This window comes from Colletotrichum spaethianum (genome assembly GCF_022836535.1).
Source record: "Colletotrichum spaethianum MAFF 239500 DNA, contig12, whole genome shotgun sequence".
NCBI lineage: Eukaryota > Fungi > Ascomycota > Sordariomycetes > Glomerellales > Glomerellaceae > Colletotrichum > Colletotrichum spaethianum.
In genome coordinates this window covers 120033-139413 of record NW_026054782.1, presented here as the reverse complement: position 1 = coordinate 139413, position 19381 = coordinate 120033, and the positions used below count along the sequence as shown (strand labels likewise).

Here is a 19381-nt window from a genome sequence, read left to right as displayed (position 1 = left end):
ACACACACACTTTCGCCCGAGCCAATTGGATGCATTCCACGACGAAGGCCGCACGACACGCGCGGGCGGCGGGAACGCAAGGCACCTACGGCCCCTCCCTACTCAAATTCGTCCGAACGTGTCTCTACCAAAGGGTTTGCCAGCTTCCGGAAGCTCTTGCAGCATTAGCCCAAACGCGCACTGACTCTGTCCACCAGATTCTGTTGGGCACCAAGAAAGTCTCGCAGCAGGTTCGCCCTCTCCGCGGGACTCATTTGTAGGAGCCGCACGAGCGTTCGGTCTTGGCCGTTTCCTGAATACGTGCCGTTGACGACTGCAAGCGCAACTTGGGCAGCGTACATGTTGAAACCAGCCCACCTGAGGAACACCTCCCACTCCGTCTCTTCAGACCTGATGACCTTTTGCACGTTGGAAGAAGCTTCCTTCGCGTAAGTGGCGACGAGGGCGCACGTCCAGTGGGCTAACGTCTGGCTCCCGCCGGCTACGTATATGATTCTGACACTGCTGCCGCTGCTGCCAAGAGAACATGCGAAAGCAACAAAGGAAGCGTAAGCCTCGGCATCGGCGCCGTCGAGCGGTCCGGCCAGCTCCTCCATGGGGTTCCCTTCCGAGACGAGCACGATGACTCGCTCGTAAAGAGGTGCGACTCTCGCTAAACGCTGACGAATACGAGAAAGTTGGGCTTTGGAACCTGGTATCATCTTTTGCCGTACTTGGAGCATTGTGGTGATTATGATGCCCGTGGCCGGGGATGGGATGATGTCGGCCTCGTAAGAAAGCGGGGAACAAATCTCCACGCGCTTCGTGCTTCCTGGAGACCAGGTCCACTTGTTGTCCCTTGTAAAGTCTCGGTCTACAAGATCAATGCCTGGAATGTTGGCCTGAAGTGCCGAGATGATACATCGTGGGAGGGCTACTGAGATGACGATGCGTTGCACTTCTTGCCAACCCTCCACGGGAGGGTATGGAGCCTCGGCGTAGACAGCCTGTGTTTTGGCATGAGGCTTCTGAGGCTTGGGTGCGTTCTGCGTGGTCTTTCTTGAAGCAGATGGGTAAGAAGCGGCAGTAGTGTTCGGAGCTGGGGCTGGAGTGGAGGAGCCGGTTGATGGTTTGAGCCTTTTTGCTGCACGCAGGTTAATGTAGTTGGATAGCAGCCTCCCAGCTGCGTTGGTATCGTCTTCACCTAGTAGTAAGCCCCCCCTCACTAATCCTGCCGCGGTTATACAGTTGGATGCTCGGCGGGCTTTGACTCCTGACGTAGGGGATGAGGGATCTCCTTCAGCAACCTGCGTTGTTCTGCGTTTTCTGATCAAGTCCATGACGCTATCTTCAGGGCTACGAAGAATAAAGCTTTGAGGTTCGTCTTTGTCAGGAATCAGTAGTTCTTCGTCGTGGTTTTGCTCTAGAAGTCTGAGAGAGTATCTTTGCTGCACATAGTCGGCGCTCGTTGGCAGTGTTCTTGGCCCACGAGCTCCAAACAGCTCTTGCAACACAGAGCTATCTCCAACAGATTCTCTTACATCAACCTTAGCCAATGACACCGGAAACGGGATCCATCTGAGATCTTTTTGCTCTTGTGAGTTCTTCGGCCACTGGGAAGATCTAAACTGGTCCTGGTGATTGTGAGAAATCCAGAAAAACATTGCAGGCGAGTCTTGCATCGCGCCCTGCCAGTCTGGTGCGGGCGTACTAAAGTCAAGGACCGGAGGCTGCATTCTGGCGACGGCGTCAATGGCTTCGATCTGCTCTTGCTCCAGTCTTCTTGTCATAACGTTTGCCTTGTCTTGGACGAGGAGACTGAACTGTTCGCTGAAATCAGATTCATCTTCATTTATTGGAAGTTCCGTTTCACCTCCTTCTGAACTCTTGGGGTTGAACCCTGGAACGCCCCCAACCAACGCTCGGAACGATTGTTCCTCTTGGGAATTTGATATCCCAATGTCTGACATTGGCAAGATCGGGACCTCTACACCCACATCTTTACGTTTCAGCGTGAAAATCTCAAAGCTTGGTGTGTCGGAAGGAACACCAATAAAGTCAGAGACAGGAGCGTCTACTAGCTGTGGATCATTATGGCCGTTGTTGAGGTTCATCCTAGCCCGCTCAAGATCTTCGCGGAAGAGACTTGCTGGTTCAGAAAGGCTGTCGATTTCACAGACCTCGGCGTTTGGAACGAACATTTCATAATCATCGGAGTCGCTGAGCGAGGGTACAGTCAAAGGAGGAGTTAGGGCCCGAACGTGTTCCTGAACGGAAGGTCAATATGCATGTTGGCCCTTTTACTATGTGAAGACACTTACGATGGTGCAGCCAATTTCCTGGTCAATCAATCTTTCGAGATCCTTATCATCCCATCCGTCGTGCAAAGACTTGGCAACGTAGAACAAGTCTTCCTCGGAGAAGTCAAGTTCGTCGGGCTCGGTACCACGGGTCAGTTGAGCGTGGAAGTGCACAGCGGCGGCAGGCATCCCAAGTCCCTCATCTTTTCTGTCGTCCACAGGCTCCAGGGGCAATTCGTTTGGTTTGCAAAAGAAACCATCCAGCTTCGCTTCCGCTATAGTGCGGGCCAAAGCTTTCATGTCTCGTTTTGGATCGCTTTGTAGCATCGGGAGCTCTAGTTTTCGAGCTGCTTGCAAGAATCGAACATTGGGGAAAGTCGATTCCAGTGCCAGCTTCAGTACGTCGCTATGGTCATGGACTGCCAACGAGTCTGCAATGACATCTTCGGTGGTGGCGCTGTGAAAGTCGTGGTCGGAAGAAAACATTGGTTCCGGAATTATAAGCGACTGTAAATCTGGAAAGTCGTCAAGGTCTACTATAGGGGAAGTGTCTGTTTGCTGCTGCAATAACTTGGAAATATAGTGCGGCTCGATGGGACAGTACGTATCGGATTCGACAAACAACGATTGCAGCAAGGCGTATTCTGCGGGCTCGGGGCCATTGATTTCCATGATGTGTTGAAATGCGGATGGGATGGATGTAGTACATTGACTGGTCTAACAGGGGGTAACGGCGATTATATGACGGACTGAGATGCGAGAATGGACGATGATGGCAGTTAGAGACATGGCGTTTGGATGCCCGATATTATGTACGTGATTATTGACGATGGTGGCAGAAAACCATCGAAGGCGCTGCAATATCCGAGGAAGGCACCTGACGTCTCCTTCCTTGGCCACAGACGTCTCACCGTCACTGGAGGACACGAATAGATCGACTCAGGCTGCGGGAGTTCAGGCAGGAGCTCGATGATATGTAGCTTCCATGCAAGTACGGCAACCCCTTGGGCAAGAGTAGGCATCGATGACGGGCGCCTGCCGTCTTACGACTCTCGGCGTGGGGCCGTATTCCGGGATGCTGCACCACCCACAAGACAACGACGTCGGAGTCCGCTACCAAGTGAACAATTCAACGTGCCCGCCGACGCCAGATTCCATCCGAGTCTGAGCTACATAACATCACCGCATCCAATTACCGATCGCTCAATTCACTGCTGTCTGCTCGATCGCTTTCCGCCGATATCCAAGACGTAATTTTTTCTTGGCGGGGTTCTTACCAAGAGCAGAAGTCGCGTCCGTAAGATCCTAGGGTGCCGTTGAACCACGTCGCATCACACATATGCGGACATATTGTTTTGTGGGTGGTTCGCCGAATCCACCCGGTCGAGGAGTGGGGATAGAATTCGAAGATCAGATGAAAGACGCTCAGCGCATCGGGAAACTGGAGACCGACGTTAACCCAAAGGAGGCTATACATGATCCATGTTTGAAGCTGCAGAGCATGGCTGAGTCAGGCCGTTTTGGAGAGCAAGCTCGACATGCAGAGGCTCCATTATTGCGGAGACGATGCGACTCTTCGCTCCTCTCATGTGGGAATCGATATAAACCCCTCTTACTGCTACCGAATTTCCTCAGCGTGTTTGCCCTACACACCACTCTTAATGCAACATCTCTCTTAGACAAATATCGGCAATCTTGGAACTGGATTATCACAGAGTCCCAATATGGCAACCCTCGGGTCAAAAAAGTCTGTCCGCATCGGGGTTATGCTTGAAGCTGTCCAATTGAGCGACATCATGGGCATCGACCTCTTCGGCAACCTTTCTCGCGCATATTACAACAAGGTCAAAGACTTTGATCCAGAATTCGCTCAATGGGCCAGTCACCCTGTTGACATGGAGTTCTTCTTCATCTCCTCGACTCTCGCACCTGCCGAGATGACGCCGGGGCTAAAGTTCGTCCCTAACATCACCTACGACGACTGCCCCAGAGACCTGGACCTTGTCCTCATTGGTGGTCCTCTGCTCGACCATCGCCCGCCCTCTGCCGACCGCTTCATGAAAGAAGCGTTCCCCAAGACCAAGGTGTGGCTGACCACCTGTATCGGTAGCCCCTGGCTAGCTAGCGCTGGTGTGTTGAAGGGCAAGAAAGCCACAACCAACAGAGAGTTCTTAAAGATCGTAAGGGAAATTCATCCCGAGACTGAGTGGCTCGACCAAAGATGGGTAGTCGAGGAGAAGGACTTTGACGGTGAGGGCAAAGGTGAACTTTGGACCGGAGGTGGAGCAGGAGCAGGTAAGTTTCTCCGATTGGAATGCGCCACTCCCAAGAAACTTGATGCTTACATGTTTGAAGGTCTTTCTATGATCATTACATACCTGAACAAGAATTTTGACCCAGGCTTTGTCCAGAAGCTAGCGCTTGAAGCGATCGCGTTTGAAGAGCTAGCCCTGAACCAATTTTACAAGACATCAAGGTAGATGTAGTCCGATCGCATTGGTCAACATAGCAATACTTAAACAGTGCATGCATGGCTGCTTCTATAGGTGTTTGTTATGTGTGGCTTGCCCTCAATGGCGAGTCGAGAATGCTCGTAGTCTGGCCTCTACACGTATCGAATGATGAACTCGGGGGAATCATATCGGTCCCAACTCTCAGGCAAGGCTCTATCAGCCATGATCTTAAGAGCAAAGATGCTCAGTTGGTATCGTCCAGCAGGTGCCCATGAGCCGTCCGCCAACTCTCCACTCCACGGACTGAACCAACCAAAAGGTCTCCTGAACGTCATGGGATACCCAGCAATGTTGCCTAGAGTTATGGCCCCAATACCGTTACCTTTTGCACCCTGGTTCTGCTCGGATCCGGGAGGTGCAATTGGTATAGCCTCAAGGCGAACTTCCGCGCTGCCCATGACTAACCACAGAAACTGGTCGGGAAGAACTCCAGCGGGAAGAACCAGGTCCGATGTGTTAAGCAACGGCTGTGCCCATTTAGGATGACTGGCTGGAACAGCAATCTGGAAGGTTGTGTCGGCCTGCACTTCTGGGTTAGTATTGTCGTCACTGCGACTGAGATGAATGCGGTGGGCGGCAAGGACTGTAACGTTCTGCATGGACCCCGCAACGCCGATGTACGGCACGGAGAGAGCGATCTCGCCGTCGGCATCAGTGCCGTTGATGACGACCCACCCAGAGTACACAGGCAAAGTTGGTGGGTCAAGACCTTCCGGAGGGTTGATGCTTACGCGAACTTCGGCACTAGCGTTCGGCTCTAAGCTGAATGCGACGGGCTGGAATTTAAGGGTAGCATAAGATGTGGAGAGCCCCGGCGTGCTTTGGCGGTAGATATCGTTGAGCGTGATAGCAGTCAATGCGGGGACGTGTGAGACGTTGTAAGCTACTACTGTATCCCCAACGTTGGTGACGGTGAAAGAAGTCTCGGACACGAGGTTATCAGTGTCATTGAAAGAGATGCCAGCGACGCTGACAATGGAGTTCGTGTAAGCCGCTGCGTACGCCTGCACCATACCAGCACCTTGTTGGACAACTGGCCCAAGGCCGGCATCGAAGCCATCGTCTCCATAGCTCTGGGAAAGATTCGGCTTAGCCGTCGACGCAAGAAGTCTCTTGATCAAGTCCGGTTCTTTGATTCCACGCGCCTGTTGAATGTTAGCCACCATCTGACTGCGAGCGAGCGAATGAGTGCTGCATCAACGCGAGCAGACGACGTACTTGAGAAACAAGGGCAACAATGCTAGCTACAAGAGGAGTCGCCATAGAAGTACCAGATGCCACGGCATATTCTCCGAGGGCAACAGGCCATGTGCTCAGAATACCACCTCCTGGAGCCCGAAGCTGGGTGCGAGGGTAAGCTCGAAGCTAGGTCCCCAGCTGGTAAACGCTGATACCTTTCCAGCACTGTCTTCTCCTTCGTTCTGATACGAAGAGATGGACATCACACCGTCTCCAGAACTGGGATTGCTGAGGCCAAACAAGCCCTCGGTGCCTCCGACCTGGTTACCCGCAGCGAAGGTACAGGGTACGCCTGCATCCACGATCCTAGAGACTGCGACTGCAAAAGCTTCCCCAGCCCACCCGTTTGGGCTGCCAATGGACCCCGTGATAATGTCGCTGCCATCCTCGAAAGCTTTGATAACGCCTGCAAGAATGACATCACCCGACGTCAGGCCGCTGCAACCAAACGTGCGATACATGCCCAATTTGACGCCGGGAGACGCACCGGTGAAGCCCATGGGATTCTCCATTGCCGCGATGATGCCAGCAACGTGGGTGCCGTGGCCAATACACTCTTCGAACGGGTCCTCATCGGGGACGGGTGCGTTTGTGCCGTCATAGGACTCGCCCACGAGGTCATAACCGAACTCAACCAGACAACCTGGACCATAACAGCCTCCGAGGGCAGGGTGGGTGTAATCAATGCCTGTATCGACAATGCCAATGCGTAGACCCTCACCGGTGAAGCCCTTCGCGCGGAGTTTGTCCACTTGCGTCATGACATGAGGAGGCCAATTGGTCGAGTTCGTCTGACGCTTGTTTTTGGACTCCTTGCCAGTCCAAGACACCTCGAGATCGGGGACCTTGATGAGGGATACGGGCCACAGCTTCTTGACCTGAGGGAGTGATGCAATCATGCTAGAGGTCTCATTATTGTAATTCTCGACGTTGATAGACACGCCCTTGAAAACCTTGGAGTCCAGTTTGAGGCGCTGGGACACTTTTGAGACGCCAATCTCTGTCTCTACTTGGTTGAGAAACCCAGTGGCATCCTTTTCAAGCATTAGGAAACCACGGTGTTCCGGGGAGTGCAGTTTGTTCACTTGCCTGATCGTCAGAAAACTCAATGATGAAGGCGCCAGGAACATTTGCCTGCTCGATTACTGGTGTGGCACTGTCCTTCCTGGCAGTTGAAGCAGCAGTGACAGTCGCGATACCAGCCAGAGCCGCAACAGATGATCTCCAAGCAACCATTGTAACCAGGATTTCTTCGCTAGAAACAGCCCCCAGGGACACTGTTTCTGATCGGATGAGCCTCTTGGACCTATATCATACCTGCATGCCATAGCAATATATAAAACCCCAAGATCAAGATCTGGGCAGGCGCACTGGAAAAGAATGGCGGTCAGCGGTTCATCAGCTATCACACTGCAAGAGGGGCGCATTCCCAACCGAGAACATTACAAGTCGAAATGCGGATGGATAAGCAACGGCTTCGGTGTGGGGCAAATCGAATTCATTTGAGGCCAATTGAGCAAGATTGGAAGATTCTTCTAATCATTCCATGGTCGTAATGGATGGCTCAACTTGAGAGACAGTTAAATCATGTTGGAAACTCACTCCTCCTGCCGCATGGGAACCGTTGTTACAGGGGTCGGTGGTATCATTAAGAAAATTCCCTAACGGGCGAAGAGGTACGTACGGGAAGGTGGTACTTGAGGGAATCCTTGTTGTTCTGCATGGCGCATATGCAACGGAACCTTGGCGCATATCATGCCCTTGCCCGGGTTGTTAGGAAAGCCCCAACGGTAGCTATCTCCGAGGTCTTCTCAATCTTTAACCGGCAAGATGCGAAGTCAGCTAGGTACTACTCGATTGAGGATGTTTGTCGTTGGAAGCTCCAGACTTAGGACGACGTGTTCCTACTTTGTTTCTCGCTGTCTCTACTCGCTTTACGCACGCCTCGTTTCCTTCTTTTCTGCTAACCCTCCCGCCTTCTTTTCCTGTCCCACTTGTTCGTTCTTTCAATCGGGCAACGAGATGACAGCAGCGATGATCAGGGTCGGGAAGAAATATAGACAGATGCAATAGTACGATCCCGGAAGCAACCGTTCATTTATTGCATCGCATAGACAGATAAAAGGCGTGGTGGTAATAAGAGTCTGCCATACTTCTGGGTGTCCCATCTGGACCAGAACTAAGCCTCAAAGCTTCGCGTGGACGTTGCCCCCTTTTCCTTTACAGGCCATATCTACGCAGCGCATGACCTCTATCAACTTCTCGTCTCGCAGCCTCGGAACGATTACCTGAACACTCAACGGAGTCTCAAGATAAACCTTCCTATCAATCTTGCCTTCGTCCCACAACTCACGATTTCTCTCATCCCAGCTTCCCAGGACCTTGCCACCCTGCGGATGGCCCAGTTGCAAATCACTTTCCTTCACGTTGCGGACAGGCACTGTTCCCGCGGGATAATCCAGTAGAACCCAACTGCTGGTCATTCCAACAGCATTGTAGCCGTCGATCGGCGGCACGGGATGCGGCGCAACGGGACAGATGATGGCATCTAGCTTTTGCCGCCGCTGACCACACTCGTCATCCTCAACCCACATCCTCAGCATTTCTCGTTCCAGCTCGGCGCGTTGCGCCTGGAACTCGGCCACGCGTGTGAGCGGTTGAGGCTTCCCCTTCTTGAAACGCGCCGCAGTCCACGGTACCAGTGGCTCGCCCATCGCATCAATCATCTCGGCCATTTTGACATGACCATCGACTCCCATGAGCTTGTTCATGACGGACTGCGCCTTGGTCAATGCCTTGGGACATTGCAGTTCGATGACCTTTACGTTGGGTGTCGTCGCGAGGAAGTATGCCACTTCGTCCATCATGTTGGCAATCGGCGGGTGTATGCTGCAATTTCCATCTGTGCGGAGCACACCAACAACCAATTCGCCGTGTTTGCCGCTGCCAAGTACTGGTAATCCGTGGGGGCTGGGTGACCACGAAGCAGGCATGCAGTCTTCTCCCCACAACGCAGCTCGAGGAACGATCTCGCGCATGAGGGTATCGATATCCTCGACACTCCGGCCGATCGGGCCGGCGACAGCTTGCACTGATGTGCGACTCATCCCCTGAATTCCGGTCAGAGCATGGCCGCCGAAAGGCACGCGTCCATTTGAAGGTTTGAAGCCATAGACACCGTTGCACATGGCGGGCACACGGATGCTGCCCCCGATATCGCTTCCGATGCCGATCATGCAGCCCTTCATGGCGACGAGCACGCCCTCACCGCCGGATGACCCGCCAGCGGTGCACATCCGATTGATAGGATTCATCGTCCGGCCGAAAATGTTGTTCACCGAGTCGAGGCTCCCGAGTGTCTGCGGAACGTTGGTCTTGGCTATGATGACGCATCCTAGTGAGAGGAGGAGGTCGACCAAGGGCGCGTTCTGTGTGGCGGGCTTATGGCATAGGTATGCAAGACCAATTGATGTGTCGACACCAGTGACATTGAAGGTGTCCTTGACCGACACCGGGAGGCCATGCAAAGGCCCAAGAGGCGCATCATGTTCACGGATATACTCATCCAGGTATCGCGCGCGCTCCAGTGCTGTGTCGAAGAGAGGTTCCGTCAGGCAATTTGTGAGCTGGTGTGCGATAGCCCCGCGGTGGCAGAATGCTTCAACAACCTGTGTCGTGGAGAGATTACATGATGAAATGGCCTTGAGCAGCGAAAGAATGGTATATGACTCGGTAATGGAGATTTCAGACCGTGATAAAAATTGGCGTGGTACATCGAGGACATTCTGAGGTCCATCCTGAAGCTTTGGTGGGTCTTTGGGGATGGCGTTGGATGGTATGTGCCATTTTGAAGGTATACGTGCCGCACGTTCCGCCTGCTTGCGACGGGCAATGGCCTTCCATGACGCTTCTCTTGGCTGGGACGACATAATGAGAGGCGATGGTGCGTAATGAAAGAGTCTGCTTGAGCAAATTGACTTGAAGCTTCAGGATGACTTGCGGCTTGAAAATGATTCTGTGAGTGTGTGGTTCCTTGAGTAGGAGTGTGGAACGAATATCCAAACTACCTCGGTACAAGACTGGCAGCATGCATTCGAAAGGAAGTCATAGCGTTTTGCATCGGTTAGGATTTCTCCGAGTTGTGTGTTGGATTTAGGCCGACATCATGCGGGGAAACCTAACAGCTCTTACCCCAACTGTGGCCAAACTTGCCCAGTGCTGTACGCTTCTGAATCGCATGAAGGTTCCTGCGCACACCCGAACTACGTGGGAGATCGTATACGATGGCATCAACCCGATCCTGGTTCTGTTCTTTCGCAGTATGGACGACCGGAATCTGATCTAATATAAGCAGACATTAACTATGTAATGCAAGGATTTATTGCCGATGGATTTTGCAAACCCAATCACTTCCCTAACCTACACTCCGCAACGAGATGTTTGGATTGGCCCCAGGGCTTGAATATAACGCCAGTAACGTATATCTAGGTGTTACGATAGTTTGATCGTACCGCTAACATACATCCTCGACTACGTAAGATGCTGTCATATTGGGCACTTAGAGCCAGTTGGTGCGTGCATGGTGAATTATATTGGGAATACTCTTACCGATACAACAATGACCATAGTAAACCAAAGTTTGTCTCAATAAGTATCAATCGAGTGTTAGTCAGCACGTGATTTCGGTTCTTCTTACTACATCAGTCATTTCATCGCAGCTTCGGTTTTCAGAAAGTGCCCGACAGGACTCAAGGATGTAAATTGATGGAACTAAGGGCATGCGAACCATTGTTATCCTTCGCGTACCCCTTACTTTCCTTTTGATTCAATCCCTTGACTAATCCCCCGTCACTGTTGTCTTTCTGGTGCTTCAGTATTCCGATGGATTGATTGTCAAGATAATAGTGCAGTGCAGGGACTGGCAGGGCCAGCAAGGTCAGTAAAGACAAAGAGGACAAGATCAGGGAAGGAAATGAGAACAGAACATATTAGGGCAATCCGGGTAGTACACGGCTCTGGTATCACCCAAGGAATAAGAACTGTACGGCAGACATCCTCTTTATCTCGACACTAAACAGTGAGATGAAACGGAGCGCGAATGTAGACACACTTGATTCGAAGTAAACTTTGTGGATGTATTTGCTCAAGTCGCCATCGCCACATCGAAATCTTGAGTTGAACAAGGAGTCCTAGTTTCCTACCTGCCTTATCTGAGGATGTGTGCCAAGTGCTAAGACGGCTTTGCTCCTGCGGCTGTCCTCCATGGCGCTTCGACTGAAAGCAACTGCATAAGTCATCACAGTGCATTCTACGGAACAATTGGTCCTTCACCTGCGGCAGAGTTACCTTTTGGTCCAATCAACCCTAACCGACAGGATTGCATCTTCCAACAGAACCGCAAGCAGCAGACAACCCGTTCCAACCGAACCGCACCAACCTCCCTTCCATACCCATGTATGCCAACGAAGTCCCACAAATCTTGATTTGAATCTTTGACTGCAATCCGAGTATTTGAATGGTTTCGCCCCCAAGCCTTCAATGTTCAGCTCTTAGGCAGCTGTATAGTCCCTTCGCGTCAGTAACATCATTCCCTATTTCGCAGGATAGGTTTTCTAAATTAGATGTATTATGACTCGGTGGCGTCGACTCAAAGCCACAATGTAAAGAACGACAAGCCAATCGCATCAAGCAGAAATCCTAATATAGAAATAACTGAGCAGTCCCGCATGTGATCAGATATCACGTCAGCCGGCGATCATGGGATGGCCAACAGGGCAATGAATTCGTGGACTAATCGGGATCGGAACGTGTGCCTAAAGTGTCAAATTGTTTGCTTCTGCAGCCTTGCTACACGCTTTGCTGAAGACCGCTGAATGGCGGCCTTGGGGCCATACCCATGCAAGGGCGTCATGCAACTGCAACAGCCAAGTCTACACAGCCAACATGAACTGCGTGATAAGTCCACAACCAAGGTAGCGAGCGATGTTGGTCCGCATGTTTGTCCATAGAATGTCACCTCCCGACTGAAGTGGAAGCCTCGTTACGCAACCATCAGTCTAACTGGATGTGCTTGTCTTTCATGTGACAATCTATCACTCAGATATATGATGATAAAAGTACACTCTCTCCGGAAGGCTCTGAGGAGTGGCTTTGAAGTTTGAGAAATACTTCAAAATGTATCTGGACCTGAACATGGACATGTTTTCTTTGGGCTCTGATACTTCTGGCACTAGTGAGCCTTTTGAGCATGATCTCGTAACTTTTCCTCTTATGATCGCGGTCCTAAGTGTCCCTTTCATACTTACATACCTCTTCACTTACATTAGATTCATGTTTCAAACCTGGAGGCCGAAGAGCTCTGAAGATCGCCCATCGCCTGTTCCTCCATATCTAGTTCCTGGATTGGGACATGCATACTCCATTCTTTTCGATGCCGAGACATTTCTTCGTCCTCTTCTCCGGTAAAAGGCATTCCGGTGCATTTATCCAGTACAGACGATTTGCTAACTTGTCCGCAGGATCAATATTCAAAATCCAGTCCTCTCGCTTTCTATGCCTGTGGGCTCACTCCACTACGTTCTTCCTGGAGACGGAGTACGGTCGCTTTTCAGGGCATCCAGAGATCTCGTACCGGTTCCAGGAATATTCGACGCTCTGACAGTTTTCTTTGGCCTGACAAAGGTTGACTACCACATTTTCAACCATGATCATATCTCGGCTTTCGAAGCAAAAAAGGGAGTAGAGCACTCGACTTCCCACCCAGATGAGTCAAGAAGGATCATGGAGCACCAACGAAAGGACTTCACCACCTTTTTGAACGGCGAAAACCTAAGGCTTGTTATGGGCAGGTTCTCATGCAACCTTAGTGAATTGTTCTGGCCCTGCCAACCTCACCATTCGGACCCAGAGTCAGTGGTTATACCGGATCTGTATACCTTTTTGCGGGACTCTATTTTCAAGGCCGAGGTCGAGGCACTCTATGGCAAAAATTTGTTCAACATCTGCCCCACGTTCTGCAGAGACTTCTGGGCCTTTTACGATGCATTTCCTGTAGTCTCGCGTGGTAGCCCTCGTTGGCTCTATCCCGCACAGTACCGTTCTAGAGATCAGATGCTGCAAAACCTTGATATTTGGAGGAAGTGTTGCAACGCAAACTCCTACCACGATGACGAAGAGCCTGGCAACGCAGAGTCTAACCCGATTTGGGGCACTTGTTACGTGAAAAACATGGTGCAGCGATATGAGAGCTTGGGATTTTCAGATGAAGGTATTTCGAGTTTGCTGCTCGGCTTTCTGTTTGTGTAGGTTGTTTCCAAACACTGATACTTAAGACCTTTTACTAACACTCGTACTACAGTACGACAGCGAACACAATACCAGGGGCGGTTTGGATGATTCTCCACATCCTTCTCGACCAATCTCTCGTTTCCCGGTTAAGACGAGAGTTGCTGATCCAGCCCGAGGCTACAGAGTCGCAAATTGACTACACAGCACTATCATCAGCTCCCCTACTTAACTCCGTCTACCGCGAAACCCTCCGCTTGCATGTTGCGGGAACCATCGGCCGTAAGGCGGTTGGCGCAGGCGTTCGTCTCCATGGAGACTCTTTATCAGCCCTCCAGTCAGGTGCCAGTGGCATGTCTGCTAATTGGCTTGGAGGACTGGATGAGTCTGTTTGGAACACCGGCCGAATCATTAACGGGCTTCCAGAGTATTCGCTCGAGTCTTTTTGGGCCGAGCGATTTTTAGAATACCCAGATGACCCTAGGAGCGGCCCACTGCAAAAGCCCCTCTCCTGCTACACAGGGACAGTCGATTCCGCAAGGGAAAAGTCTACTCGGGATGATTCAAATGCTAAGTTATCGAATCCAGCAGCTCTTAGGGGCCATTTTTTCCCGTTTGGCGGCGGTGCATGGAGGTGCCCGGGCGAGACCCTGGCTAAGAACACTATTCTGGTGTCGGCCTTCCTACTTATGAAGGATTTGGATGTCGAGATTCTCGATCCCGTGGATGCAGCCAAGGCCAATTCACGCCATCGGGCGATGCCCTTCGGAACGCACGCTTTTGACAGACCAGTGCCTGTTCGGTATCGGAAAACGGAATATCACTGATCCACTTATATTGATGGATAACGGGCTGGGTATCGTTGCATAGTGACAACTAAGCACCATAGCATTAAGTTCTATAATAGTATACACGAGATTGTTTTGATGCCCAGATCGAATTCAGTTGGCGTGACTGCCTTCCATACGTTGATCAATTGCCAGCTAATAAGACAAACTCGGCTCTAGCTCTCTATGCGTCTGTCCCATTTACCACCGACAATGATCCTTCAAGGTAAAGCTTGTCGAGAGCTGCGGCGGCAGTGACATTATCCACCTTAAGGTTCAGCCAGAATTGGTTAGTGACATTCCCGTCAAAAAGCCACTCGTTTGAACCATTGGCATAAACAAAGTTGTGGCCATTGATGTTGCCGTACTCAAAAATGTCGCCTAGGCCTTTCATCGCATACAGAACCGTAAGAGGATCCCAGGACTCTCGAGGTTTGTAGAAGTTGTAGTAAATGTACGCTTGGCGAACCGGGTCCGATAACGGGCCATCGGCAAGGAGCTTGCTGCCTGACAAAACAATGCTTCCCACCTCCGTGCCGCAGAAGACCATGCGGCCCTTCCAGTTGTTGACTACATGTGCCGTACGAAGCGGGTTGTCTCCAAAGAAGTTGAATTCTCTTCCTGATGGATACCCACCTCCCATCACGACCAGTTCCGAAACTTTGCTCGCGATGAGAGCAGGCCCCGTAAGGTTCGAATGCACATCTGCGGTGGAGTTAAGCAGACCAGAAAGGTTCTCGAAGAAGCCAATAGAGACAATTGTAACGGGCTCATCTGCCTCGGCCAGTAGTTTGCGGTAGAGCGAAACCGCGTCCCACGCTTCTTCCGCAGCCTCAAACGGAATGGAACCCCCTGGAAAATGGTAGGAGATCTTGCTTGCGTACTCTCCCAGGTTATACGAAAAGGTGTCGAAAAAGCTTTCGTTGGTCAGTGGCCGCCGCGCTCCAATGGGAACTTCGGCCAGGCCATAATGGGCGAGGATAGCTGACGTTGCGGTAACTGAGTAGGTTGAGGGGTAATTGATATTGACGCCAAGCAGGTTCACATCAGGAGAGGTTGCGGCGAGGAGCAGCGCGCCAGTATCACTAGAGAATCCTCAAATGTTAGGGCCGTTACTGTGAGGGACTTCAAAAGTACAAACTGACTCGCAATCGCTGAAAATGTCGGTATCGATGATAATGTTCTTGCGAGCTGCTAGAGCCGGCTGCGCGATCACAGCCGCGAGAGCAACTCTAATGATTGTCGCGAACACCATACTGACAGACACCTCAATCCGGGTATCTAAAATTGACTTTGGAGACTACGGAAAGAGAGACCACAACGTTAGTGGCAAGCTGGGAGTATTTATGGATGTGTTATCACTTATCGGTTCCTATCTCTTGCCCATGCCAGTTTTCAACGGTGAACCTTGCCGGTCGATGATTTTTGTGTAAAGTTGAGCGCGGAATGGACTCCCAGGCCCCACCTATCTCCTAATATCGGAGTCGAGCCCCGGCACTTGGGATCAAGGGCCCCCTCGCACTGTCTTACCAAGTCGAGATAAGAATTCCCACTGCAAAACGTAAATACCGGTTCATCCGATATTTCTCAGCTTTATTTTGAGTTGAGTTTTGGCCATCCCTAGTCAACTTGTTTCGTTTCAAAATATTAACGCGTACAATATACATGCACCGAATCTGCCTTCTGTGACAAAATTCAGATTCTTCAGAGCTATTTTATTGGCAAAACCAATATTGTAAACGCTTATCTAGAACCTGAGCCGATATGGGTCTAGAACCTTTCCCAGACAAATTCAGTAGGAGTCATAGTACGGAAAGACGTGTGTTGTGATCTGGTTTCCCGCAGAGTCGTATCTCTTGGGAATGACGTTGAGCACGCCCTTGACATCTCTGGGCTCAAAGTCCAGACCCATGGTTGCCAACGTGAGAACCTCCTCTCCAAAGTTCTCCTTGAGCCAGTGAGCCGTCATATCCATGCCTGCAACGGCTCCTGCAGCTGTCCATATGTTTCCGTCTACAACCCACTTGTTCTCGACAGTCCAGTTGACCTTCGGAAAGCGCTTCTTGATCCATTCAAGTTCCGCATTGTTGATTGTTACATTTCGGCCGTCCAGAACCCCAGTTAAAGCGGCCACGAAAGACCCAGTGCAGTTGGTGAAGAGAAGCTTGCCGGCAGCAACATGCTGACGAATATAATCCACAAACTTAGGGTGCAGCGTGAAAGTTGCTGGGTTAGGGCCGCCAAGGAGGAGGATGTCAACTTCCGGCGGGTTGTCGACAGTTGCCGTTGGAACAATGGAGACACCAGCGGTCAGCTCCACGGGGTCCAAAGTAACCCCGATATGGTGAAATTCGACCTCTGGTGCCGCAGCAGTAAGCTCATCGCTCACAGGGCGGTATTCCTTCAGGAGCTGAGTTACGAGCTTGCTACCAGAGCTGAGGACGTCAAACGGTCCGAAGACATCGATCGTTTGGTACTGGTAGGCCAGAGAAGCAATGCGAATAGTAGACATGATTATTGTGAGGAAGTGGTTGTAATTTAATAGGAAATGATTCCGGTTTTTGAGAAGATTGATAAAGCGATCGCGATAGAAGTCTGGTATGAATTGGAAAACACTCTGGTTTGGATAGAGTTATATAGCTAAATCAATTCCCACTTAGTTAGTTTTCTTTTCAACAACCAAATGACTAAGGGGTGTGTTCATGAGCTCAGTCGTGTAACCAACGTTTGTCACAAGTTCCGAGACAGGCCGGAACTTGGAAGGCGCACAAGAAGCCACAGTCCATGCATACCACTTTTCGCTGACTTAATCATCATTTGAGTCCCGACTTGGGCAAATGGAAAGTCCAAATAATAGTCTGCGCGCACAGACAATGCGACGTCGTACAAGCGCACTTATGGTTCCAAACAATGCCATGAGCCTGAACTCCGACGATGCCCGGGATTACGCCCAGAGATCCGTGGCTGCTTAACCGATGGTCCGAGTCTCCACCAAGACCATGAGCAAGAATGTGGGGTTTTTGAAGAAAGCGATTGGCTAACGCAGAATGTTTGGGAATGGCACAAGACTGAAAACTGAGCTGCCAGACTTTCATTATATGCGCCAAGCGAATAAACCTACGAAGCCATAAACACGGTGATCAAACTCCCGCGATCGCAAATCATGACTCATGAACTGCAGCACGAACTCTCTCTCCGAGGCCCTCATCGACTCTGCCAAACATTTCTGGAAATTCATGGTCAGTAAAATCTAGCGGTTGGATCGACAAGTTACTCACTAAAAGCCTTCTCATGCACCACTGCAGCCGCGCCACGGATGTGCTGGGCAAGGTTGTACACCAACGCCTCTTGTTCCCCCGGCTGCTTTCCAAGTATCTCCCAAAAGGCGCGTGCCTGAGCAAAGTCGTCATCGACAACTTCCGAAGTGAATCCACAAACTTGTCCCACCCACTCTTCGTGGCCCCCAATAGCATAACCGCTCGCGCCGTGGCGACCAACATAACCAACAGGCTTTAAATCCGAACGTACGTAGTTTGGATCGGCTCCGTAGTTATCACCAAAAGTCATGAAGCCGTCACGCTGATAGGGGCAGTACACGGGGGATACCGCTCGGTTGCAAGGGAGTTGCTGATAGTTAACGCCAAGTCGATAGCGTGCGGCATCATTGTAAGCGAACATGCGGGCTTGAAGCATAGGATCAGCGGAAGGTGCAATACCGCGAACCATGTTAGACGGCGAGAAAGCTGCCTGTTCGATGTCTGCGAAGTAGTTTGAAGGCTGAAATAGAAATCAGCTGATGGAGCTCTTTGTTTGCTTGAGGTTTGGCTGCTGTTAAGGCTTACATTCTTCTTTAAAGTGAGCTTGCCCGCAGGGATTAGTGGGTAGTCAGAGTGCGGCCAGACTTTGGTCATGTCGAAGACGTTCCAGCGATACTTTTCTGCGTCCTTGGGCTCCATGACCTGGAAGAACACTGTCCATGAAGGGAAGTCGCCCCTTTCAATGGCATTATACAGATCAGCGGTATGGTAATCCGGGCTTTCACCTGCCAGCTTTACTGCCTCATCTTGCGACAAATTTTGAACGCCCTGGTTCGTCTTGATATGGATTTTGGCATAAAAAAACGAGCCATCCTGATGAGTGTCAGCATTAGGTCAACGGATGGATACTTCAAGAAGAGTTTGATTACTCACATCCTTCATAAGCTTGTATGTGTGCCCGCTGTACGAGTTCAGGTGTCGGATACTCTTTGGTGTACCTCGTCCGCTGAAGAGATGCATGAGAGCATGGATACCCTCTTGGTTGTTGTTGTGGAAGCTTTTATGGTTAGTGATTTCAGAGAACAATGTCGTATGGATTGACCTACTCCCAAAACTATTTTAATATTAGTAATCGCTTTTCGAGAGTTACGTATCACATATACATACCATAGTAGCGTCTGTCAGGTTGGTACGAGGGTTCCTTTTGTGAGAGCGGTTGAGAGACGGAAACTTAATCGGATCACGGACGAAGAATACGGGCTGTTGAATCAGTTCCATTGCCTGGATTGAGACTCTTGAGGATACAATTGGCAACTTACAATGTCGTTAAAGACCCAGTCCTGATTACCTTCTTCGGTGAAGATCTTCATGCCCCAACCACGAACATCACGGACAGTGTCGGCGCTACCTCGTTCTGGTCCTACGGTTGAGACACGAAGCAGGACTTTGGACTTCTTCCCAATACCATTGAGGAACTTGGCAGAGGTGTACTGAGATACATCGTGGGTAACCTCGAACTCGCCGAAAGCCCCCACGGCTCGAGCGTGTACAACGCGTTCCGGAATGCGCTCGCGGCTAAAGTGTGCCAGAGTCTCGATGAGTTGCGTGTCTTGCAGCAACATAAGACCCTTGATTGAATTACCGCCAAAGTGTTGAGCGGTTGTTGGATCAGCATACGGAACGCCTTAGAAATAGTTAGAAGATTTTCAACAAAACCGTATGGAAAGGCTGTTCTACTACCTTCGGCGAGAGTGTATGTTGGTGTAGACATTGTGTTGTTGGTTGTCTAATCAAGAGAATCGCGAATGCTATGGATGAATGCCAACAATGGAGCGTTGCTACACTTTTCGAGCTGGTTAATTCTTATCTTTAAGGAATTCAAGGATCAGTGTGCTTGGTTTCTCTCTCAGTGAACGATGGCTTGTGTTATATATCTTAACGATGCAAACAATCCGGAGTGATCTTGATGAAGCCATCTCTCC

The 19381-nt window shown here is 50.8% G+C and overlaps 6 protein-coding genes across 6 annotated transcripts; 1 reads left to right on the top strand and 5 right to left on the bottom strand.

The window, feature by feature from the left end:
• Window positions 1–164: 164 nt before the first annotated feature.
• ColSpa_05354 (uncharacterized protein) lies at window positions 165–2951 on the bottom strand (the record flags this gene model as incomplete). Its single annotated transcript, XM_049271566.1, has 2 exons — window positions 165–2246; window positions 2301–2951. The coding sequence occupies 2 exons, from the start codon at window positions 2949–2951 to the stop codon at window positions 165–167; spliced, it is 2733 nt and encodes a 910-aa protein (XP_049127523.1).
• A 1124-nt stretch (window positions 2952–4075) lies between these two features.
• On the top strand, window positions 4076–4759 carry ColSpa_05353 (uncharacterized protein; the record flags this gene model as incomplete). The annotated part of the gene is made up of 2 exons (XM_049271565.1): window positions 4076–4574; window positions 4635–4759. 2 exons carry the CDS (start codon window positions 4076–4078, stop codon window positions 4757–4759), a joined length of 624 nt encoding a protein of 207 aa, XP_049127522.1.
• Window positions 4760–4884: 125 nt separating this feature from the next.
• Window positions 4885–7077, bottom strand: ColSpa_05352 (subtilisin E; the record flags this gene model as incomplete). Its single annotated transcript, XM_049271564.1, has 2 exons — window positions 4885–5937; window positions 6115–7077. 2 exons carry the CDS (start codon window positions 7075–7077, stop codon window positions 4885–4887), a joined length of 2016 nt encoding a protein of 671 aa, XP_049127521.1.
• A 1140-nt stretch (window positions 7078–8217) lies between these two features.
• Window positions 8218–9960, bottom strand: ColSpa_05351 (acetamidase; the record flags this gene model as incomplete). The annotated part of the gene is made up of 1 exon (XM_049271563.1): window positions 8218–9960. The coding sequence occupies one exon, from the start codon at window positions 9958–9960 to the stop codon at window positions 8218–8220; it is 1743 nt and encodes a 580-aa protein (XP_049127520.1).
• A 4366-nt stretch (window positions 9961–14326) lies between these two features.
• ColSpa_05350 (pyroglutamyl-peptidase 1) lies at window positions 14327–15397 on the bottom strand (the record flags this gene model as incomplete). Its single annotated transcript, XM_049271562.1, has 2 exons — window positions 14327–15227; window positions 15288–15397. The coding sequence occupies 2 exons, from the start codon at window positions 15395–15397 to the stop codon at window positions 14327–14329; spliced, it is 1011 nt and encodes a 336-aa protein (XP_049127519.1).
• Window positions 15398–15934: 537 nt separating this feature from the next.
• Window positions 15935–16654, bottom strand: ColSpa_05349 (isonitrile hydratase; the record flags this gene model as incomplete). Its single annotated transcript, XM_049271561.1, has 1 exon — window positions 15935–16654. One exon carries the CDS (start codon window positions 16652–16654, stop codon window positions 15935–15937), a length of 720 nt encoding a protein of 239 aa, XP_049127518.1.
• Between the last annotated feature and the right edge of the window lie 2727 nt (window positions 16655–19381).